Below are 19490 nucleotides of genomic sequence, written 5' to 3' on the forward strand. Positions count from 1 at the left end.
ATAGACACACACACACACTTTTTAAGTCATCCTGAGGTCCCCTAGTATAGGTCCTGGTTCCCTTGTAGAGAACCACTATGCTATACAAATCAGTTTTAATGATTAATAATTATTTGCAATTAATTAATATTCTTCCTTATAATGCTTAATAATTAACTGCTTTAAATAAAAAAAAACTATTTGTATTATATTTAATGTTTTATATAATATTACACTTTTTATAATAAATATATACATTTATATAAACATTTAATAACGTGTTAAAGTGCAGGATTCACACACCTCATAGGGCAGTTGTCCAGGCTGTGTGAAACAAGACAGGAAGTGCACATGTGAAAGGGTGAAGCGGAAGCTTCCTGTAGCCGTCCTTTGATACAGACACACCTCATTGACAGGGCAGCGCCTGTGCGAATATGTACCCTCACAGGAGGGTCAGATTAGAAGGTGAGGGTGACAAATAAGTCTGCAACAGGAAAGCAATGCAGACCTCACACTCCTTCTACATGCCCACACACGACTATCCAGCATCCATCTAAGGAAGCCGACACGCAAGTTCACATGGATTTCCTAAATTAGCATTTAGCTGACTAAAATGACCTTTAAAATATCTTTATGTATAATTTACTTGATGTAAGCTGAATAATTAAAATCCTGCCTGATTAAGATATACAACAACAAAATGATGTGGGTCTTTGAGGTTTACAATGCTTCTGGACCCCAGACGGACCATGTGACGCACTATTTTGACCAAGCATCATTTACAGCACACACTGGCCTGCTTTGAAAAGAAGAGAGTGTGGTGTGTGTGATTTAGGGCCCTGACACCTCCCCCTGGTCTGATGGTCAATACCCTTTCAGAGCCGCTGAGGGTCTGGACAGGGGGGTAAATGGAGGTGGGGTGGGGTGTTAGCCTTGCAGCTGCTGCATGGCCAAGGGGAAGGAGGTAGGCCACTAATAGCCCCACTGGCTTGTTCCCCAGACTGCCCTGAATGGCCTGTGAGCCACAGCTGGACACTAAACCCACACCGGCTTTACGGTCATCCGCAAGCCTGGCTGAAGGAAGGGGGAAGGGGCTTCGCTACAAAAGAGTGCCTGCAATATAAGCCGGCGTAGTGCCCATAAAATGGCACAAATACGACACAGCATCATTGGACTGTGTCGAGCAGTTCTTTCCCAGCATCGTTTGGCAACATCCTGGGTTTAGGCTTCTCTCTTTTATGCAGTGCAACACATTTCATGTGTATTTCATAAAAATGGGATTGAATGGTGTGGGTTTTTTGTTTAAAAAAAAGTGCCCTGTGATTTAATGGTGTGTTTTTAATGTTATTATTTGTACAGAGACAATGATTTTTACAATTTTAGTTCCACCCCAACCTACCTGAAACAGACTGCCTTAGAAGAAAACAAATAAATAAAAATAAGAGCATTATGCATATATATTCTCTTTCTATCTATCTATCTTTACAAAACCAGAAGCCTTAATGGTGTCTATAATAAAATAAAAATTCAAAAAACACAATTATGTCTTTGAAAAGTCTAATTTTCTTTTGTGTGTGTGTGTGTGTGTGTGTGTGTGTGTGTGTGTGTGAGAACTATCCCTTTAAGACTTCCCCATTGGCATGTTTTATATATCCATTACAAATTATGGATTTTTAGCCACTGGTGAAATTGGGATGTCATCTCTCTTTCTCCTGAAGATACATTACCTTGCTACTGCACATTTCTGTGTCTCTAGTAAAATGAATATAAATAAATTGGATAGAATTATGGAAAGCTGTATTCAGCAGTTCTATGTGTCAGCCTCTTTCCTGTGTAATCACTTCTGGAGACCTAAACTTTCACCATTACTTAATGGATCACATTAGATGACATCACACACAGGCATTTCTAGGCTTTATTTTTCATCTCAGCCCTCCTAAAAATCTCAGAGTAAGCTGTCAGGTCACTTGAAAATCTCATGTTTGCTGAAAATAGATGCAGCAGAAAGACATCAGAGAATATTTTAATTTGAATCCTCTATTTACCAGTCATTTAAAAAATAAAAATAAAAAAAGGTTTATCATATTCACTTTTAAATCCATTTGTTCTAGTCTGTGTCCGTTGTCGACATATGTACGGCAGTAATATTCGGTATAGATAGGTATATATACGTATCTCAGTATACAGCCACCCACTTCTATCAACCACATATGGCACCATTACTGATTATACTTTCAGAATTTTGTTTATTAAAAAAAAAGTCAGTCAAGCAAGATTTCAAATCGTTACCTCATACTCTTAAAGCAATAAATATTCCTTTGACACATCAGATCATGTTTCAATAACAGGCTGATCCCCCATAAGACTGAAATCCTAGAATAATACTCCCATACACAGGGTCAACACTTTGATTTGTCCTATATTTTAATTTATTAAAAAAGTCATTACAAAATGTAATGCACACATAATAGATACTTATTTTATAATGAGCATGTTTTTAATTTCTGTATTTAAATTAATTTAGATATTTTTTGAGGGGGAACAAAGTCAGAAATCACAGGATGATACAATTGTCCTGATATAATAATGAAGATTTTATTTTATTTTTTAAATAAGACTTAAAAAAAATGTATTAAATGAACAGTTGACCCAAACATTTGAATTCTGTCAAACCTCCAGAACATTCTGTTCCAAGCCTGCACGACTTTCTTTCCTCTGTGGAACATCAATGATTACATTTTGAGAAATGTCTCAGTGCTTTTTGTCCATGCAATGAAAGTCAATGGTCACCAAAACAGTTTGGTTACAAACATTGTTCAAAATATCTTCTATGTTCTGTATAAGAAAGAAAGTCATACAGGTTAGGAACTACAGGTGAGTAAAAGACAATATTTAAATTTTTGGTTGAACAATCCATTTAAGTACTTTGGCTTAATCCTTTAACCTTTCTTAGAATATTTTAACACAAAAAAATTAAATTACTTCACTGTTTATTAAAGTTTTTAAAACTTTTGTCTACAAAACCGAAGACAATCAACAAGCAGAAAACCAAACAGTAAGTGATATCTCAGAGAGGACCCCTGCAGATCTTCATGACTTGTGTGTGTCAAGGTCAGTAATCACATTGTTCAACTTTTTTTATAAGGCAAGATTAGTTAAGGTTGTAAAATGTCATGTGGTGCAACAATAATTCATGATATTTATATAATGACATTTTACCTTGGAAAAAATAATTATTTATATAGAATGTTTATCTCTGTGTTTTCTATATAATGATTCATTTGTCTTCTGCCAGTCTGTCACTGTAAAAATTACATTTATTAAGCTGCCTGGTTAAATAAAGGTAAAAGAAACAAACTAAATGTTTATGCCACATTACACATTGAAACTTTTCCTGAAAATGGTATTTAAGTTTTTGAAACCAACATTAAAACAAACAATTTAAGAATTTGTTGCTAGCTTTAAACTAGATCATGGACACTTATATAGTACCTCTTTGACCCAAAAGGTTCTTTACAGTTATTCACTTATACTGTAGAACAGAGATAATATGAAAATACCAGCATGACGTCAAAACCTCTCTTCTAAACGTGAAAGCACCAACATGATTAAGCTTTCCAGTTCTTTCTCCGAAAGGCAATCGGTGCTAAGTAGACAAACCGCAAGATACCCAGTTTGTTTCTGGGAACGGAGCAGCCTGACCAGATTTAAGTAGCCCTGAGAGGTATCAAGCTAATTCTGTTAGCCAGGTACAAACCCCATGGGCAGTTCCCAGATCTGCACAGCCAGCCTATGCATCGGAGCTGACAGGTATGGGAAGTTTTTAACCAAACGCACTTTCTCCACCACACCTGGTACGAATAGAGAGGTGGATTCAGCGTTTCCTGAGAACACAGACTACCATTACAGCCATAAATAATGACTGGCTGAGATGTGTATAAGCTAAAGATCTGCGTACGGTTGCCCTTACTGAACATGGCATTGAGCCGTCTTCCAATATTGAAATACCCACACACAAATGAGCTCAGAGACGCACAACGCAGTGGGCAGACGAGGAGAGAGGTGACAGAATGCCACTGGCTGCCAGACTGTTCTGCTCAGGGCCAAGAGCACTAAAATGGTTTCCGTAGTGACAACACTAATCCCATCACTGTGCACAGGGAGAAGGTGTACTTCACTTCCACACTCAGCAAGGCAGTTTGTGCAAACAGGCCCAAATCTAACCTTTCTGCATCTGACTCAAATGTGTTATACAGACGTCGCTGTGTATTTATTTAACAGAATGTTTTTGCAAATTCGTGTTTTCCTTTTGACGTCTGAGAGGGCAGGGTTATAAACATTTACCTCATGCTGTAGTATTTCTGTCCTCGATCACGTGGGTTGTGACAACTGCGGCAAGTCTGGAAGTTTCCAGGCCGTGGCTCCTGTCTTACCTTGCTGAGGATGTAGATGGTGTCTCCTCGCTTAAAGGACAGCTCATCCGGATGATCTCCAGCACAATCCCACAAGCCCTGGAAGTAGTTTGCGTAGTCTGTGCTTTTGTTCACTGCTGCAGGAGAAAGAACAGAACATAATTTAAATAGAAGTTCATTTAGAAAAATGTAATTATTAAAGAAAGAATGGGGCATCGTTCTGAACTCAATATGCATCACAAAATGTTCATGAAGGGCAGTAAAAATGGGGATAAAAATTTGGTTGTTGGATTGGTCTCTGAACATCTTATCTGTCTGTCAAAGAAATCTCACTGTCTATGTTGTTTAAAAGTTTGCAGTCAGGGAAAATGTTTAATATTTTTGAATAAAGTCTCTTTTGCTCACTAAGGCTGCATTTATATGATCAAAAATACAGTAAAAATTTTAATATTGTGAAATATTATTACAATCTAAAATAATGAATCTAAAATATTGATATTATTAATATTATATTTTTTCAAACGTAATTCATTCCTGTGATGCAAAGCTGAATTTTCAGCAGTCCTTATTCCAGTCTACAGTGTCACAGTGTCACATTCTGATGTAATGATTTCCTGCTCTAGAAACATTTCTTATTATTATTAATGTTGAACCGTTGTGCTGCTTAATAATTTTGTGGAAACTGTGATCCCCCCCCCCCATGATTCTTTGATGAATAGAAATTTCAAAAGAACACCATTTTCTTGAAATAGGAATCTTTTGTAACATTATCATGTCTTTACTGTCACTTTTGATCAATTTAATGCATCCTTGCTGAAAAAAAAGTATTAATTTCCTTCAAAATATCTTATTGACCCCAATCTTTGAATGGCAGTGCATGATTCTCTTCATGCAATGGTGGTTTGGTGTATGCCAAGGGTCTTTAACAGAGGGTCCACCGATTGTTGTTTGATCTCAAAAAATGTTTTGCGTAAAGACAAAATACGTGATAAACACAAATACAATTTCAAGTTCATTTTAACCAAAAATTAAGCGTTAGTTCTGGCAGGTCACGTGAGTCAAGCTTGCATCAGCTGATTCTCAGCTGATCACATCTACCTATAGGAATACGACACATATCGCGGCATTCCTATATAAGCTCTATTCAGTATTATTCAGCAGCTTTTCAGCTTCCTCCAGAGCAAATTACCCTCCTCCATCCCCAGCTCCTCCTTTCGCCACAGTCAGGAATTGGCTTTCTGATATTCCTTGCTAATCAGACTCCTTTATCTCGAATAAAGTGTTACACTTAAATATCATTAAGTACATTAATGATATCTGCCTTGTTCTGTTCTGTTAACCCTAGGGGGGTTATTATTGCTGCTCTCCCTGCTCATTCATGACAGGCTGCATGGATGGGCAGGGAGGTTTTTGCCCAGAACAGAACCATACCGCCAAACCAAACTTTATGCTAAGTATCTATAATTTTGACGATAGTGGTCCTGACAGAACTAAGGTTCAGCTAAATGTTTTCTCATCCATATTCAATTTTTTAAGTAAATGATTTTCAATCATGCAAATTATTCTATTAATTAATAATCATTATTTTAATGACTTTGCGATGTAAGATTATGTAAATACATAAACATGGTACTATACATTCATTATTTTATGGCCTTGCTAAAATTCTTTATCCACCAAGTGGTTCCTGATTGAAGGCCCCCATGTGTTTTTCTGGCTCAGAAAGATCCACTAGTGGGCAACATAGAGAGTATAAACTGCTGTGGCTCCTGCCAGTTGAGATGCAAACTGAAGAACCCTCTAATGAAAGACTTCACACCATGTTGTGTATTACAAGCCATATTTTTGTTAAAGCTTTTGATTTTTTAGTCTTGTGCAAAGTTTCAGTCCCTTTCAAAAGAACATTTACTTTCTATCTCAAAACATAAGCATTCTGGATGAAACATTTCAGTTTGTAAAGCTGTTATTTCAGCTATATTTGCTCTTGGGTTTACATTTAACCTGCCCTTGCTCTTGGCTCTTGGTGTAGAGCATTAGAAGAACCCTCTAATGAAAGACTTCACACCATGTTGTGTATTACAAGCCATATTTTTGTTAAAGCTTTTGATTTTTTAGTCTTGTGCAAAGTTTCAGTCCCTTTCAAAAGAACATTTACGTTCTATCTCAAAACATAAGCATTCTGGATGAAACATTTCAGTTTAGTGAAAACACATTCAAAACATGATGCATTTGTTTTAGAAATGACACCTGCTAAGCCAAGTTTAGACAGTGACTGTTTTTCTGATGTACAGTCCTACCTTTAATCAGAAAATCAATGTGCTCCACCCACTCCTTTGCATCTTTCTCGGACGCAGCACAGAACTGTAACAAAAAGGTATTGTAAGAGATAATGATCTGAGGATATGAATGAACACTGCATGTTTTTACATGGTATGAGAGGTGACCAACCTGATAAACACGCTTGTCTGGAGCTGAGATCTCAAAGCAGCAATCTCGCTTTGCATCTTTCCGCAGGGTGTTGTTCATTTTGACAATGTATCCGACAATATTAAACTCTCCCTTCTGCTGTTTATCTAGTGAAGATTAGTGTAGATTATTGAATGATCCAGTTCCAGAAAAGAGAAACTGACGTCAGGACTATGTTTACTGTTGAAAACAAAAAACAGTAGCTTTCCCACCTTTCTCACTGCCATAGTAGTAGAAGATGTTGTTGTTTAAAGCACACCATCTCTTCTGCCATTCATTGCCGAAGAAGCTGTGATCTATAAGAAGTTGAAGGGAGGTTATTTTTTTTATCAAAGTCTGCTTTATTGTCAATTCTGCCACATGTACAGCACATACATACAGAGAATTGAAATTGCGTTACTCTCAGACCCTTGGTGCATACAGTTAACACTTAACACTAACAGCAGACATAATACAGATAAATACAGTTTAAAAATATATAAAATACAACATATACAATATATAAATAAGGACATTGTAAAAAAAAAAAAAAAAAGAAAGAAAAGAGATATAAGGCATATGGCAGTTAAGAGTGCAAACCAGTGATATAAACAACTGTGAAGATATAATGAGTGTAGTGTTTATCATGAACAACCTGTTTCTGAACGCAGTAACCTACCCTTTCTGCGCTTCTCCAGGAAGCCACTCTTCAAAATGGACTGAAGTTCCTGAGCTGCAACCGGAGGAGACTGTTGAACTCCTGATTTCAACAAACAGAAAGTTATTATATTTTATTTCAACTTATTTATGATGAGCAGTGCTAGCTGTGCTAGCTGAGCACCTGCCTTCACAACAAATTAAATGCATTTGCTAAAGGCAGCCAGAAAGCTACTTCCATGCCTTTAGGTTTAAAAATCAAAAGTCAATGTCAAGCAAGACTAAAGTTAGCAGCAGAGATTCAAACCTGGATAGAGTTTCACTCATCGATCTGTCAGGTACAGCAGTATGTGAAACAGATGCATGGTCTGTTTTCAAAGCAAACCTCCCCTCTCGTTTACACTACCCTCCCTTCTCTTGTGCACACACTACCATTGCATTGCTGGATGAGTGTGAGCGAGCAGAACTGTGAAAAGCAAACTGAACATCCTCGGTGTTGGAGCGGATTTCTCTTAAATCTGCTAGAAAAATGTCTGGCAGAACATAAATCATGCCGTCTTTTGGAGCAAACACTGGCAAAACAATTAAAACAGATGACTTTTTGAAAAATGGGAACTGGCACAGAGCATCATTTTGATTTTTGCATCTTCCTTATTGAATTAAAAAAAAATTTAATTATAAAACAAAATAATACATATATAATGTATATACACTACTGTTCAAAGATTATTTAAAAGAAGATTCTTATATTCACCAAGGCTGCATTTACTTGATCAAAAAGTAAAAAAGTAAACGGTCAAAAACAACAATATTACGAAACATTACAATTTACAATGGCTGTTTTTCTATTTTAAAATAAATAAAAAATTGTTACAATGCTAACTTCATCAGCCTGCATCCTACCCTTCTGATTCTATGAGTTTCTGACTGCAATAATCAGATATGAGGCATGATTCGAAATGAGTCGGATGAACTGGATTTTATTCTATAAAACACATGACTGCACTATAGCAGTAAACGTATTCCTACCATATACATACATACATATACATTCAGCCTGCATCCTACCCTTCTGAGTTTCTGACTGCAATAATCAGATATGAGGCATGATTCGAAATGAGTCGGATGAACTGGATTTTATTAAATGAAAATTCTACCAACAGCATTCATTTAGCAGAAGCTAATAAAACAGAAGCCTATATTGACATTGGCTGTGGGCGGCATTGTCTGGGCTGCAGACCATAAACCATTTGCTCAGAGACAAAAGAGAGCTAAACCCTTGACGTCTGTGCCTTCAAACCGTTCCTGAGCCTGTTGCCGGGTTACATCAGTCTTTCAAGCACCTCATTCAGCTTTTGTGTTCTTCTACCACTACTAAAAAATTCTAGACAGGACATGACAAAGAACTGCCACAATGATACTGTGTTATGACAGCTGAGGCTGCAGGAAAGATGATAAGTGATTCATTCATAACCGAAGAGAGATATATATATTTTTTTTTTTTCTTAATTTATGTGAATTCTGTACATACAATCTGTGTACAGAATACACTGCTGTGTTTCTTTCATAATATTCACAATTACAAACTTAGCATCCTTTTTACTTCCAGGAAAGAATTCAAGGGGACAGAACTTTGTCACATCATGATATTCCTGTCTCACAAGTTCTTCTAAAACAGTTGCAGATGCTCCATGCTTCTCTTCTCTTGTACCACTTTTACATAAATCACACAATTTTCCACTCACCATCATAAGCGCTTTCCTCATCCCTGTCAGTCTGCTCTGAGTGCAGTGATCCACCGTCGTTGGTATCCACTTCATCAGGCTCTGGAATCTCTTCATCTCCTATACAACAGAGTCTTCATCAGCATTCTCAAAAAGTGGAAGTTAGGAGGCCGCATTTTCAATCCTCCACCAGAATGACACATTAAGATTCTTTAATTCAGATATTATGTATGTTTCTTGCAGATATGATATCTGACAGCACAGGAATTTCGGTGCCTGGGAGGTAGTATGAAGTATACTTGAACTATTGATCTCCCAGTCGCTGGCAGCTTTGAGTGGCACTAACTTTGCAGAGATTTGGGATAATGGAATAGTTCAGCCAAAAAAGAAAATTTGCTGAAAAAGTGCTCACCCTAAGCCAAGGCCATTCAAGATGTAGATGTGCTTGTTTCTTTATCGGAACAGATTTGGAGAATCTTAGCATTACTTAACTTGCTCACCAATGGATCCTTTGCAGTGAATGAGTGCCGTCAGAATGAGAGTTTAAAAAGCTGATAAAAACATCACAATAATCCACACAACTTCCATTCATTAATTAAACCGAAGCAATGATTTGAAGTAAAAAATGCCTTAATAATGGATTTGTTTCGTAAAAACATGCAGCTTTCGCTTCACAAGACAATAAATGATGGAGTGGTGTCTATTACTTGTCGATTATTGTGATGTTTTTATCAGCTTTTTAAACTCTCATTCTGAAGGCACCCATTCACTGCAGAGGATCCATTGGTGAGTAAGTGATGTAAGTCTAAACTTCTCCAAATGAGTTCAAATGAAGAAACTAGCTCAGTTTGGATGACATAAGGCTGAGTACATTTTCAGCAAATTTTCATTTTTGGGTGAACTCTTCTTTTAATATGGAAGATAAACAGATCTCTTGTAACACTATAGCCTGATTGAATCACATTCCCTTACACTATAATTACTATTAAAGAGCTGATGGAAAAGCAAAAATGATGCATATGTTTGTGCCATAATGTTGAATTTGAGCAAAGAACTTCCTGTTCACACTGTGATGTGGTAATAGTGCTGCTGTTAAAGCGCTATACCAAACTCTGCCCTCTACCCACATCTCAACCTTAAATTTATAGGAAACACAAAACTGATCTGTGAACAGTTATGTGGTGATTTAAATGTTATTTTTAAAGCACTCTGTTTATGTGTTCCCATTAGAAGAGAAACAGTGTACACACACACACACACACACACACTCATTAGTCAGGCAAAGATGTTTACATATCATGAAGAGTTAAAAGTTCTAATGTTCAGAATGAAAGCTAAGCAGGACAGAGTGAAGCACACAGTAGACTACAGCATAGTGGGGAAGTATAGTTTACTTCACCATGCTTGAATTTTAGCCCCTCCCCCAGACACACGCATACTACAAGCACATTAAATCTTACGTTTGTCCTTGAAATCTTGAGAGTAGCTGGAACACAAATAATTTGGATTTGTTTAATACTATCCATAGAGTCACAAACATATCAGGTAATAGTTATTACATGAACACATTCTGCCGTACCTCGTTTTTACATCTTTAATGCGCTTGATGAAGGCATCCTTTTTCTCTTTTGCTTTTTTGCTCAAAGTCTCCCCTTTAAGGACATCCGTTAAAAAGGTTTCCAGATCTGAAAACAGACACTGTTTTATGAGGGTAGCCTTTCTTGAATTCCTGAACTCAATTGTTAGCCTAGGTTTACGCAAACAGGTGCACTTACTGTTTGAGGAGCATAACTTTCGCCTGTTCCAAACTGATGACAATTTGATCAATTTAATGGCAATAGCCTAGGCTACATCCCTGATGGAAAACACATCTTAAACTGGTCTTTAGCCAGAAACAACTACTGTCAATCTGCTTTTTGGAACATAGTAGCTGGTCAGCCAGCTAATAGCAACCTTGAACCATCTAATAAGCGTAAACTAGCTAGAAACTATCTACCGTGTTCAAACGTCGCGTCTTAAGCTGGAGTCTCCAACAGGTATGTTACCGACTCAAACTTTAGAGAACTAGAAAAATTGTAATTTTATCTGCAGTTGGATCTTAACAACATAAACTCTCAACTTTAATGCCTGTTGCTGACTTAATAATTAAAACAACACGTTAAAACACAAAATAAATATTTTCACGCCTAGCCTCTTCTTCAGAAAAAGTAAACAAAGGCCACTTTATGCTCTAACTAATGTTAAAGGGATATATTTTCAGCGTCTGTCGGTAAACTAAACTTCCTCTTTTCAGCCAAGTATGAACAGAAATAAACGTAGAGACAAAAATTGTAATATGTTCTGATTGCGCTCCAGCCCTAAAAGTTCGCTTTATCAACTGTTGTTTAATCCAAATATTGCGATTGTACCTGAAAGGAGAGTCGTTAAATCTTCCGGGATGGATCTCATTGTGATAAACCGCTTGACCCAATAGCCTTCGAAACACGGAAGTTTCAAGTGGACTGTGAAATACGGAAGAGGCAAGAGCCTACCCTGCAGCAACCACTATTCAAATTAGACAGTATTATTCATCACGCCTGCTCCAGCAGAAACATTTGACTAGAGTGCCGCTCACCCTGAACAGTGCACTGGGGACTCACACGGTTCCTCGTCCACTTTCACGATTTGACAGGAATGATACACTTGAAATAAGTCATTTTATTGCATTATTCGTCGAATTCACATTCACTGAATTCTGTGACGATGATAAGATTTACCTTTGATGTTTTTATTAGCACAAAAACAGATGGGAAAGATACAGCATGCCCATATGATCTAATCTAATCTGAATCTAAAGCAAGAAGCTTCTCTACTTCTTTAGACAAAGCGGCAGTCCTCATTTCCAGACGTTGGTAAGTAACTGCCGAATGGTCTGGTGTTTTTATTTATTTATTTATTTTTAATTTGCCCTCTGTACCTTTATATATATATTCACTGTTGGTGCATTAGAGGATGTTAGTGAGAGGATCTAAGGACATTTCAGCCCTTTTAGATGGGCCTGCTGTTTGGAGTGGGCCCCACTTATCCAGAGGAGGGAGACAGGTGAAGAATGGGGGTGATGCACAGCTTTCATAGGAAAACACATAGCTATCCATCTCCATCTGTGTGCTCTGTCTGTGCTCCTTTGCTGTTTCACAGAGATTACTGCAGAGAACAGATCCCTGCCAGGAGACCTGCACTGTGTCACCTTCTCAAAATACCTCTCCAAGAGAATGATAAGGAGTGGAATTTGGTCTTGGGTCCAACATTTTTTTTTTTTTTTTTTTTAAGTAATATGGAAAGTTATTTTGCACATAATAATTAGATCCATTTTGCTAACAAGACTTGTTGAGATATATTTCTGCACATAAGCAAATAAAGCTATTCATAGATGACTTACATGAAAGAATAAAAGGCTAATTTTAGTTTATGAAAGTATTGGCTGATATTCAACACTCACATCCTGCCTGCTTGTTCGCTCGGCTTGAGCACTGCTTGAACCTCATTTGACCTGGCCACAGATCCATCTGGTGTGGAGGGAGAAAGAGAGGTGAAGTGCCCTTTGACCTTTTGAAGGAGCGGGGAGCAGCTCCATATCTCATGCTCCTCTGTCGAGCCTGTTTGATCTGGACTCACCTCAGTTCACAAGTCTCAGCTTCTGGCCCCAACCCACAAATGGTGGAATGTGTGTGAGTGTTTTAATGCAGTTTTACATGAGTATCATCATAACCAGTGATCATCATCTTTATTAAATTAGACATATTGCACTTCTCTTCATCCCAGAGTTTTAGCATTCTACTTTGTTGTTTTCTCTAGGGTAAAACAGAGTTTTAATCATTTTTGGTCAACATGGCTCTGTGGTAGCCAGCACTGTACTGCTTGTGCATTTGATTTTATTTTTTTTAAGTAATATGGAAAGTTATTTTGCACATAATAATTAGATCCATTTTGCTAACAAGACTTGTTGAGATATATTTCTGCACATAAGCAAATAAAGCTATTCATAGATGACTTACATGAAAGAATAAAAGGCTAATTTTAGTTTATGAAAGTATTGGCTGATATTCAACACTCACATCCTGCCTGCTTGTTCGCTCGGCTTGAGCACTGCTTGAACCTCATTTGACCTGGCCACAGATCCATCTGGTGTGGAGGGAGAAAGAGAGGTGAAGTGCCCTTTGACCTTTTGAAGGAGCGGGGAGCAGCTCCATATCTCATGCTCCTCTGTCGAGCCTGTTTGATCTGGACTCACCTCAGTTCACAAGTCTCAGCTTCTGGCCCCAACCCACAAATGGTGGAATGTGTGTGAGTGTTTTAATGCAGTTTTACATGAGTATCATCATAACCAGTGATCATCATCTTTATTAAATTAGACATATTGCACTTCTCTTCATCCCAGAGTTTTAGCATTCTACTTTGTTGTTTTCTCTAGGGTAAAACAGAGTTTTAATCATTTTTGGTCAACATGGCTCTGTGGTAGCCAGCACTGTACTGCTTGTGCATTTGGAAACCACAGACTGCCACATTCTGATTCATTCCTTGTATTTTTTCTTCTTGTGACTTGAGCCTGTAACATTTTGCTTGGATAGGGCTGTACAGTGCGACAAAAATCGGTCTGAGCCTTGAGTAAATGTACTACAGTAGCACGTGTGCGACACAGTTTTACATGTGTATGAGTCGTTTACAAACCTGTTGTCCAACAAAGATATTCAGGGCTCTACAGTGCGACCATTTCAGATGATGAGTGACAGCTTTTAATGATTATTAAGGGAGTTTGCAAATGTGATATTGATTTAATACAACAGTTCATTAAACAAGAAGTTAATATTAAGTGACGTATATTGTCTGACAACAACACAATTGCCTTATTTTGCTCTATTTCATCAACGAATTTTTTTTTTAAGTAACAGCTGAGCCGCTGCGCATCTCTATTCAAACACAGCGGTGATTCGTTTATGAATGAACTGCATTTTTAAATGAATCTAGTGAGTCAATGATTCAGTTACCCATTCATAAAGACAATCACGTACTTAGTTCCTGAATGATTCAGCTGATCGAGCGAATCAATTGAATGAATGATTCAGTGATAAAATCAGTGACTTGACGCCTCCTGCTGGCAGTTTTAGTTTAATTTTTAAAGCATCTTTTCTGTTATTTAAATAATTTCTATATTCAAAATGTTATATTTAACACATTAACCTCAACATGAATTTATGAATTTAATTGTACTCATGCGTCCTCTGAGCCTCATTAAACCTCTGAAAATACACATACAAGCCACTTGTGTGTTCTTTTGTGCCATCTCTGAAAATACTGATTTCATTTGATTGGTAACTTATTCTTATTCTACTTCTTATTCTACTTGTTTTTATTCTGTTGTTTTAATTAGAAATGTTAAAAAGCTTATAAATATATTTTTTAGATTTTGGCATGCTTTTAATAAAGTTAGAAAAATGCCGTTACAAAGGTAAAAACAAAATTCCTTATAAATCACTTTGAGTCAACTATCACCTCGTAATGGGAAGGTTCATTTTTTTATCAGCTCCATATTAACTTCATAACATAGTCGAGTGTTTGAAATAACTTATTTTTTGTGATCAGACGTAGTTTCTTATCACAGAATAAGGCAGAAAAATACTATTTTATAGCATTCTGTACAGTGCATTGCATTATAAATATACTTTATCCTTATAAAAAATACTCAAGATTGCTTGAAGAACACAGATACCATATATTTTGTGCAATCGCATGTTTATTGTCTTCAGGTTTCCTCAGTTAAAATGTCTTTATCTGCGTTTTATTCAGCTACAGCGATCACTGGATACTTCTTCTTGGAGCATTACTTCTACTATGCATATGTGGAGTTTCTGCGCAAGGGCACCCTCCGGCTTCTAGTATGAATTAAACGATTAAAGTAATGCTCACAACACCCTATTTTAGGTAAAAATAGGAAAGATAATACTTTTCTCTAAAGAAACAGGATTCCCTAAATTATCGTCATTGATATTGTTATCGCAATAAATATCAGAAATTATCGTGATAAATTTTTAAGCCCATATCGCCCATCCCTATCTTTGGTTTTGTTTTAGAGAGCTGGTGGAGAAGAATTGCTTTGTTGGGCACAAACAATGCTGAAATGTAATGTTTATGGCAGCCGCGTGAAGACATACTCGACTTGAAAACATACCTGAGATGGGTGAGGTCACCAGCAAATACTATGACATGTGACAGGTAATTCATATCTGAATCAGACCACCTGAACAGCCTCCGAACATGAAGGAAGAACATCTGAGGGCACGCTCTTGCCACTGTTATTCACACTGCCTGTAGGGTGCAGGGGTATCTGTGAAGTTCAGCTTTGTGATGGATGAGATGGTGTTTTTGCCCCTTGGCCTCTGAGGGATTAGGCTGCTCAGGTGTTGTTTTTAAAAGACTTAGAATTAGCTTACATTTAAACATTTAAACTTTTGACACCACTTTCACCACCTGTTTCTGGAGAGAGAAAAAAAGTCTGGGATTGAACCTTGAGTTTACGTTTAATTTTCCATGCCAACAAAAGAATTAATGCATCAGTCATAAGTTACACCTGAATTGTACATTTGTAACTGTCGTATCTGTGTGTCTCTTTGGCAGGTCTTTGGGACTTTAATTATTAATGACCATATTTTATTCCTGAGGCTTTTACAGTGTTTCTGAGTTTGATTCAACATTACATACTGAGGCCTCGGTTGCAGCCCCAGGAGGAAAAACACTTTATGTTAGATGAGGTGTTTGAGAAGCAGACCACGTAAGTGCAACTAGAAGAAGAATAATTGCATACCTCAGGAATTCCATAAACATGATCTATGAGATAATATCATGCTTCATAGAGCTAATTTGTTCATTTGTATTCTGTGGTGTTGCTGTGGTTGGCCTTTTACGTGATCCATTCTACTTGATTCAGATCCTTAAAAGGTTTAAACCTTTAAAGGGATATTTCAATCAAAAATGAAAATGCTGTCTTCATTTACGCACCCTCATGTCATTCTAAACCTTAATGACTTTTTTTTTCTTCAGCAGAACACAAATGTTTTTGTCCGTACGATGAAAACTAGTGGATCCCAAAACAACACTGGACATTTTTCAAAATATCTTCTTTTGTGTTTCACAAAAGAAAGGCATTCATACCGTTTGTACATGAGGGTGGGTGAAATTATGACAGATTGTCATTTTTGAGTGAACCATCCCTTTAGTTGGTATAAGCATTACATAACTGCACACTTAAAATTCATATATACGGTTTGCATTTTCATGCATCGTGCTATTTATATTTAGTGTTTCTGCTCTAATTTCGCTCTACCCTCAGAATATCTGCATGAAGCCCACCTGCATAGGAATGACAAAAGCGACCACCGAGATTAAATGCAAGGTTTCCATGGAAACCAGCTGAAGTCTGACTGCACTGACTTTAAATGCCTGCATAGACATTACAGCCTGAGTCATTGTGGACTAGCACTGCATAGGCCTTCCCTCTTTAAGCATTATGTAGCTGTCGGGACAAGAATTTTGCTTCAGACAGATTGTTCGTCGATCCTTGTAGATGCAAGGATGACCAAAAATATGTCAGGCTAACTAACCAAAGCCATAAACTTAGGCTGCAAAACGCTTGAGAAAATAACATTGCCCCAAATTGCATGTACATATTATGCATACCAAATGGTTTCACATCAGTTTGCATTAAGGCACAGTTGATTGTTCAATTCATGACTGTCAAACTATATGGCAGTCTTTAATGAGTAAGCAGATAATTATACTTAAAGTGTCCGTGCAATACCATAATTTAACAAATGTATCTGCAATGATACCAGGTCCTAGTAGTGGCTCATAAGAGTTACTATGATGCATATTCACTATGGAAAGGCAAATTTGGTTTATCCAGGACAGCAGTAAAAATGGGCTGTGTGCTGCCACAAAAGTGGTAAACAGCTGACTTCCAAAAATGGATGTGTGTAGAATGCAAAAAGTTGCCTCTATGAGAGGGTTACAGTTACATTTTTTACATAATTTTTATATTTTGCTTTTCAAAATTGTAATAACAAAGAAGATTAATTATTAAAAAAAAGTTGTACATATATAATTATAAATTCTAAGCCTTTCCCTGCCTATCATGCAAAAATCTCTTTTGGGGTAGCTAGTTGGATGTGGGTCACTTCTCTGTGTCAAATCTCAACTCAGTCTTCAACCTGGTTAAAGAATGCCGATCACGTGTTTGGTCTCGTCAAAGGACGTCAGTCAAACTATTTGTTCAGGCTCCATTTGGCGCAAGGCCTTTAGAGCCTGAGCAATTTTGAGCTTTGTTTTGTAAAATGCCATAAAGGGGCTTTTCTGTACACTCTTTTTGTGTGTGATTGAAAATTCTATATAATATATTGTGCAAACATCATTTAATAAACCAAATGGAAGATACCAGCGTTTCAAAACTAATAATAACCGAAAAGCCGTCAGACCACGATTCAAGTTATAATATAACGACATCAGTGGGTCTGCGGTGGTTATAGTATATAAATCCTACATTTTGTGGGTGTAAAGTTAGCCTGACTTAATACAAGGACTTAGATCATTCCGCGGCTCGAACAAATGCCTCAGTGCGGTGGGAGCTCTTGGCCGCTAGGCCTCATTTCCATTTCAATACATACGCAGCGATTGCAACGTGGCGTCAGATGTTTGGAAAATATCCTAGATTTCTCCAAAGCTAGATTTCACTGAAAACTCCTCTCGAGGTACCACTGAAGTCGTCTTTTATCAATGTAGTTTTGTATTGTATCCTCACAATTGAATTTCCTACAACAACTTGCACTTCATAGAGTAGGCTATGGCATTAACAGAAATGGCTCGAGTCACCAGAATTATTAAACATGATAAACCAGCCACGGTTAAGAACTAATGATGGTGAAACTATTTATTTTACTTTGTAATTACTTGTAGTTACATCTAATGTGAGACAAAATATCAGTACTTCAAAAATATAATAAAAAATAAATATAGGCTACCTAAATACAATTGTGTCTGCTAAACGTATATGATTAAAGCCGGTATCGACAGCCTTTTTATTGTGCAGAAGGTGAAAAGCGTCTGCCAAGATCCTGACTTATCGTTAAAGATTAAAATGGAATTGTTTTAAGACTGTTATATATCGATCGGGTACCAATCGAATTAGTCCAGGAAGGCACACAGGCCCATACAGAGTTCAGATCTTGGGAGAGCATGGCCGAGGCAACCAAATGAGATGTTTATCATCCATTTATTCAGATAGGCTAGTATAGACTTTTGAATTAACAAGTATAAACATTCATATTAATAATAAACGTGCTGAATTAAGTTTTAGCTTATATTGTCAGATCATTCCTTGCCTGTTGATAAAAAGACACTTTATTTGATAACGCTTGTTGGCTACTGATCAGATTCGGGACAGTTACATTCATCAAATCTAAATTAAATTTATAAAATGCAAATAAACGAATAATTATTATAAATGATATAAATGAAATAATGTTAAAATGTGATTTTACTGTTGAATTCCCTGCTCATTCTCAGCGGCGGATTGAATTACGTGGAGTGCTGCCTCAACACCAACCCCCTGTCGAAGGTTTAATAGGCAATAAAATGTAATTGCTGAACTCCAAAACGTTACAACTCTTGGCCAGGAGACTCCCTGTGTCGTCAGATACAGTAAGGGACTTATTTGTGTACGCAGCATCAAGACATCAATCTCCTTCTTGAGGCATTCTGTTTTAGTCTACAAATTTGATGGCATCTAAAACATCCCATGGGTTCATTTCAAACAGTTAAAACAATCTAATTTTTAACGCCAACTTGGCTACAGGGAAATGAACAAAGATTAATAAAAAAGAATATAACGCAATTACACACCTAACTGCGTATTAATTTTGCGCACAAATAGTTTTCGGGATAACTGATGTTAGTTTTGATTAGCGATTATAAGCAACATTTGGCAGCCTTATAAAGATCTAATTTGTCCCTCGAAAAATAAAAATAATCCTCATATAACAGGTAAATACACATCGCAAACAAAATTATATCGTAATATATACTTTGAATTGCGTTTAATAGTAATCTGATATTTCTGAATAATAGTAACCTGTTTAATAGTAAATTGTTTAATAATAACCTGTAATTAATCTGAATGTTGAGGAAATAAATAACACCGCTGTTATTTTCAATAAGTACAAATTTATTCTATGAAAATGTGGCGCTT

The 19490-nt window shown here is 36.9% G+C and overlaps 1 protein-coding gene across 1 annotated transcript in view; it reads right to left on the reverse strand.

Annotated features, from left to right (window-relative positions):
* The window catches only part of LOC107550798 (src kinase-associated phosphoprotein 2-like), a 15683-nt gene extending 3812 nt beyond the window's left edge, over window positions 1–11871 (reverse strand). The window contains exons 1-9 of the mRNA XM_016232173.1: window positions 11626–11871; window positions 10797–10902; window positions 10678–10703; window positions 9239–9337; window positions 7516–7596; window positions 7070–7153; window positions 6840–6964; window positions 6689–6752; window positions 4413–4528 (exon numbers count right to left, since the gene is read on the reverse strand). Of these exons, the coding sequence (XP_016087659.1) occupies window positions 4413–4528; window positions 6689–6752; window positions 6840–6964; window positions 7070–7153; window positions 7516–7596; window positions 9239–9337; window positions 10678–10703; window positions 10797–10902; window positions 11626–11665 (741 nt within the window). The 5' untranslated portion in view covers window positions 11666–11871. The remainder of the gene's footprint in view (window positions 1–4412; window positions 4529–6688; window positions 6753–6839; window positions 6965–7069; window positions 7154–7515; window positions 7597–9238; window positions 9338–10677; window positions 10704–10796; window positions 10903–11625) is intronic.
* Between the last annotated feature and the right edge of the window lie 7619 nt (window positions 11872–19490).

This window comes from Sinocyclocheilus grahami, unplaced genomic scaffold (genome assembly GCF_001515645.1).
Source record: "Sinocyclocheilus grahami isolate Dianchi unplaced genomic scaffold, SAMN03320097.WGS_v1.1 scaffold408.1, whole genome shotgun sequence".
NCBI lineage: Eukaryota > Metazoa > Chordata > Actinopteri > Cypriniformes > Cyprinidae > Sinocyclocheilus > Sinocyclocheilus grahami.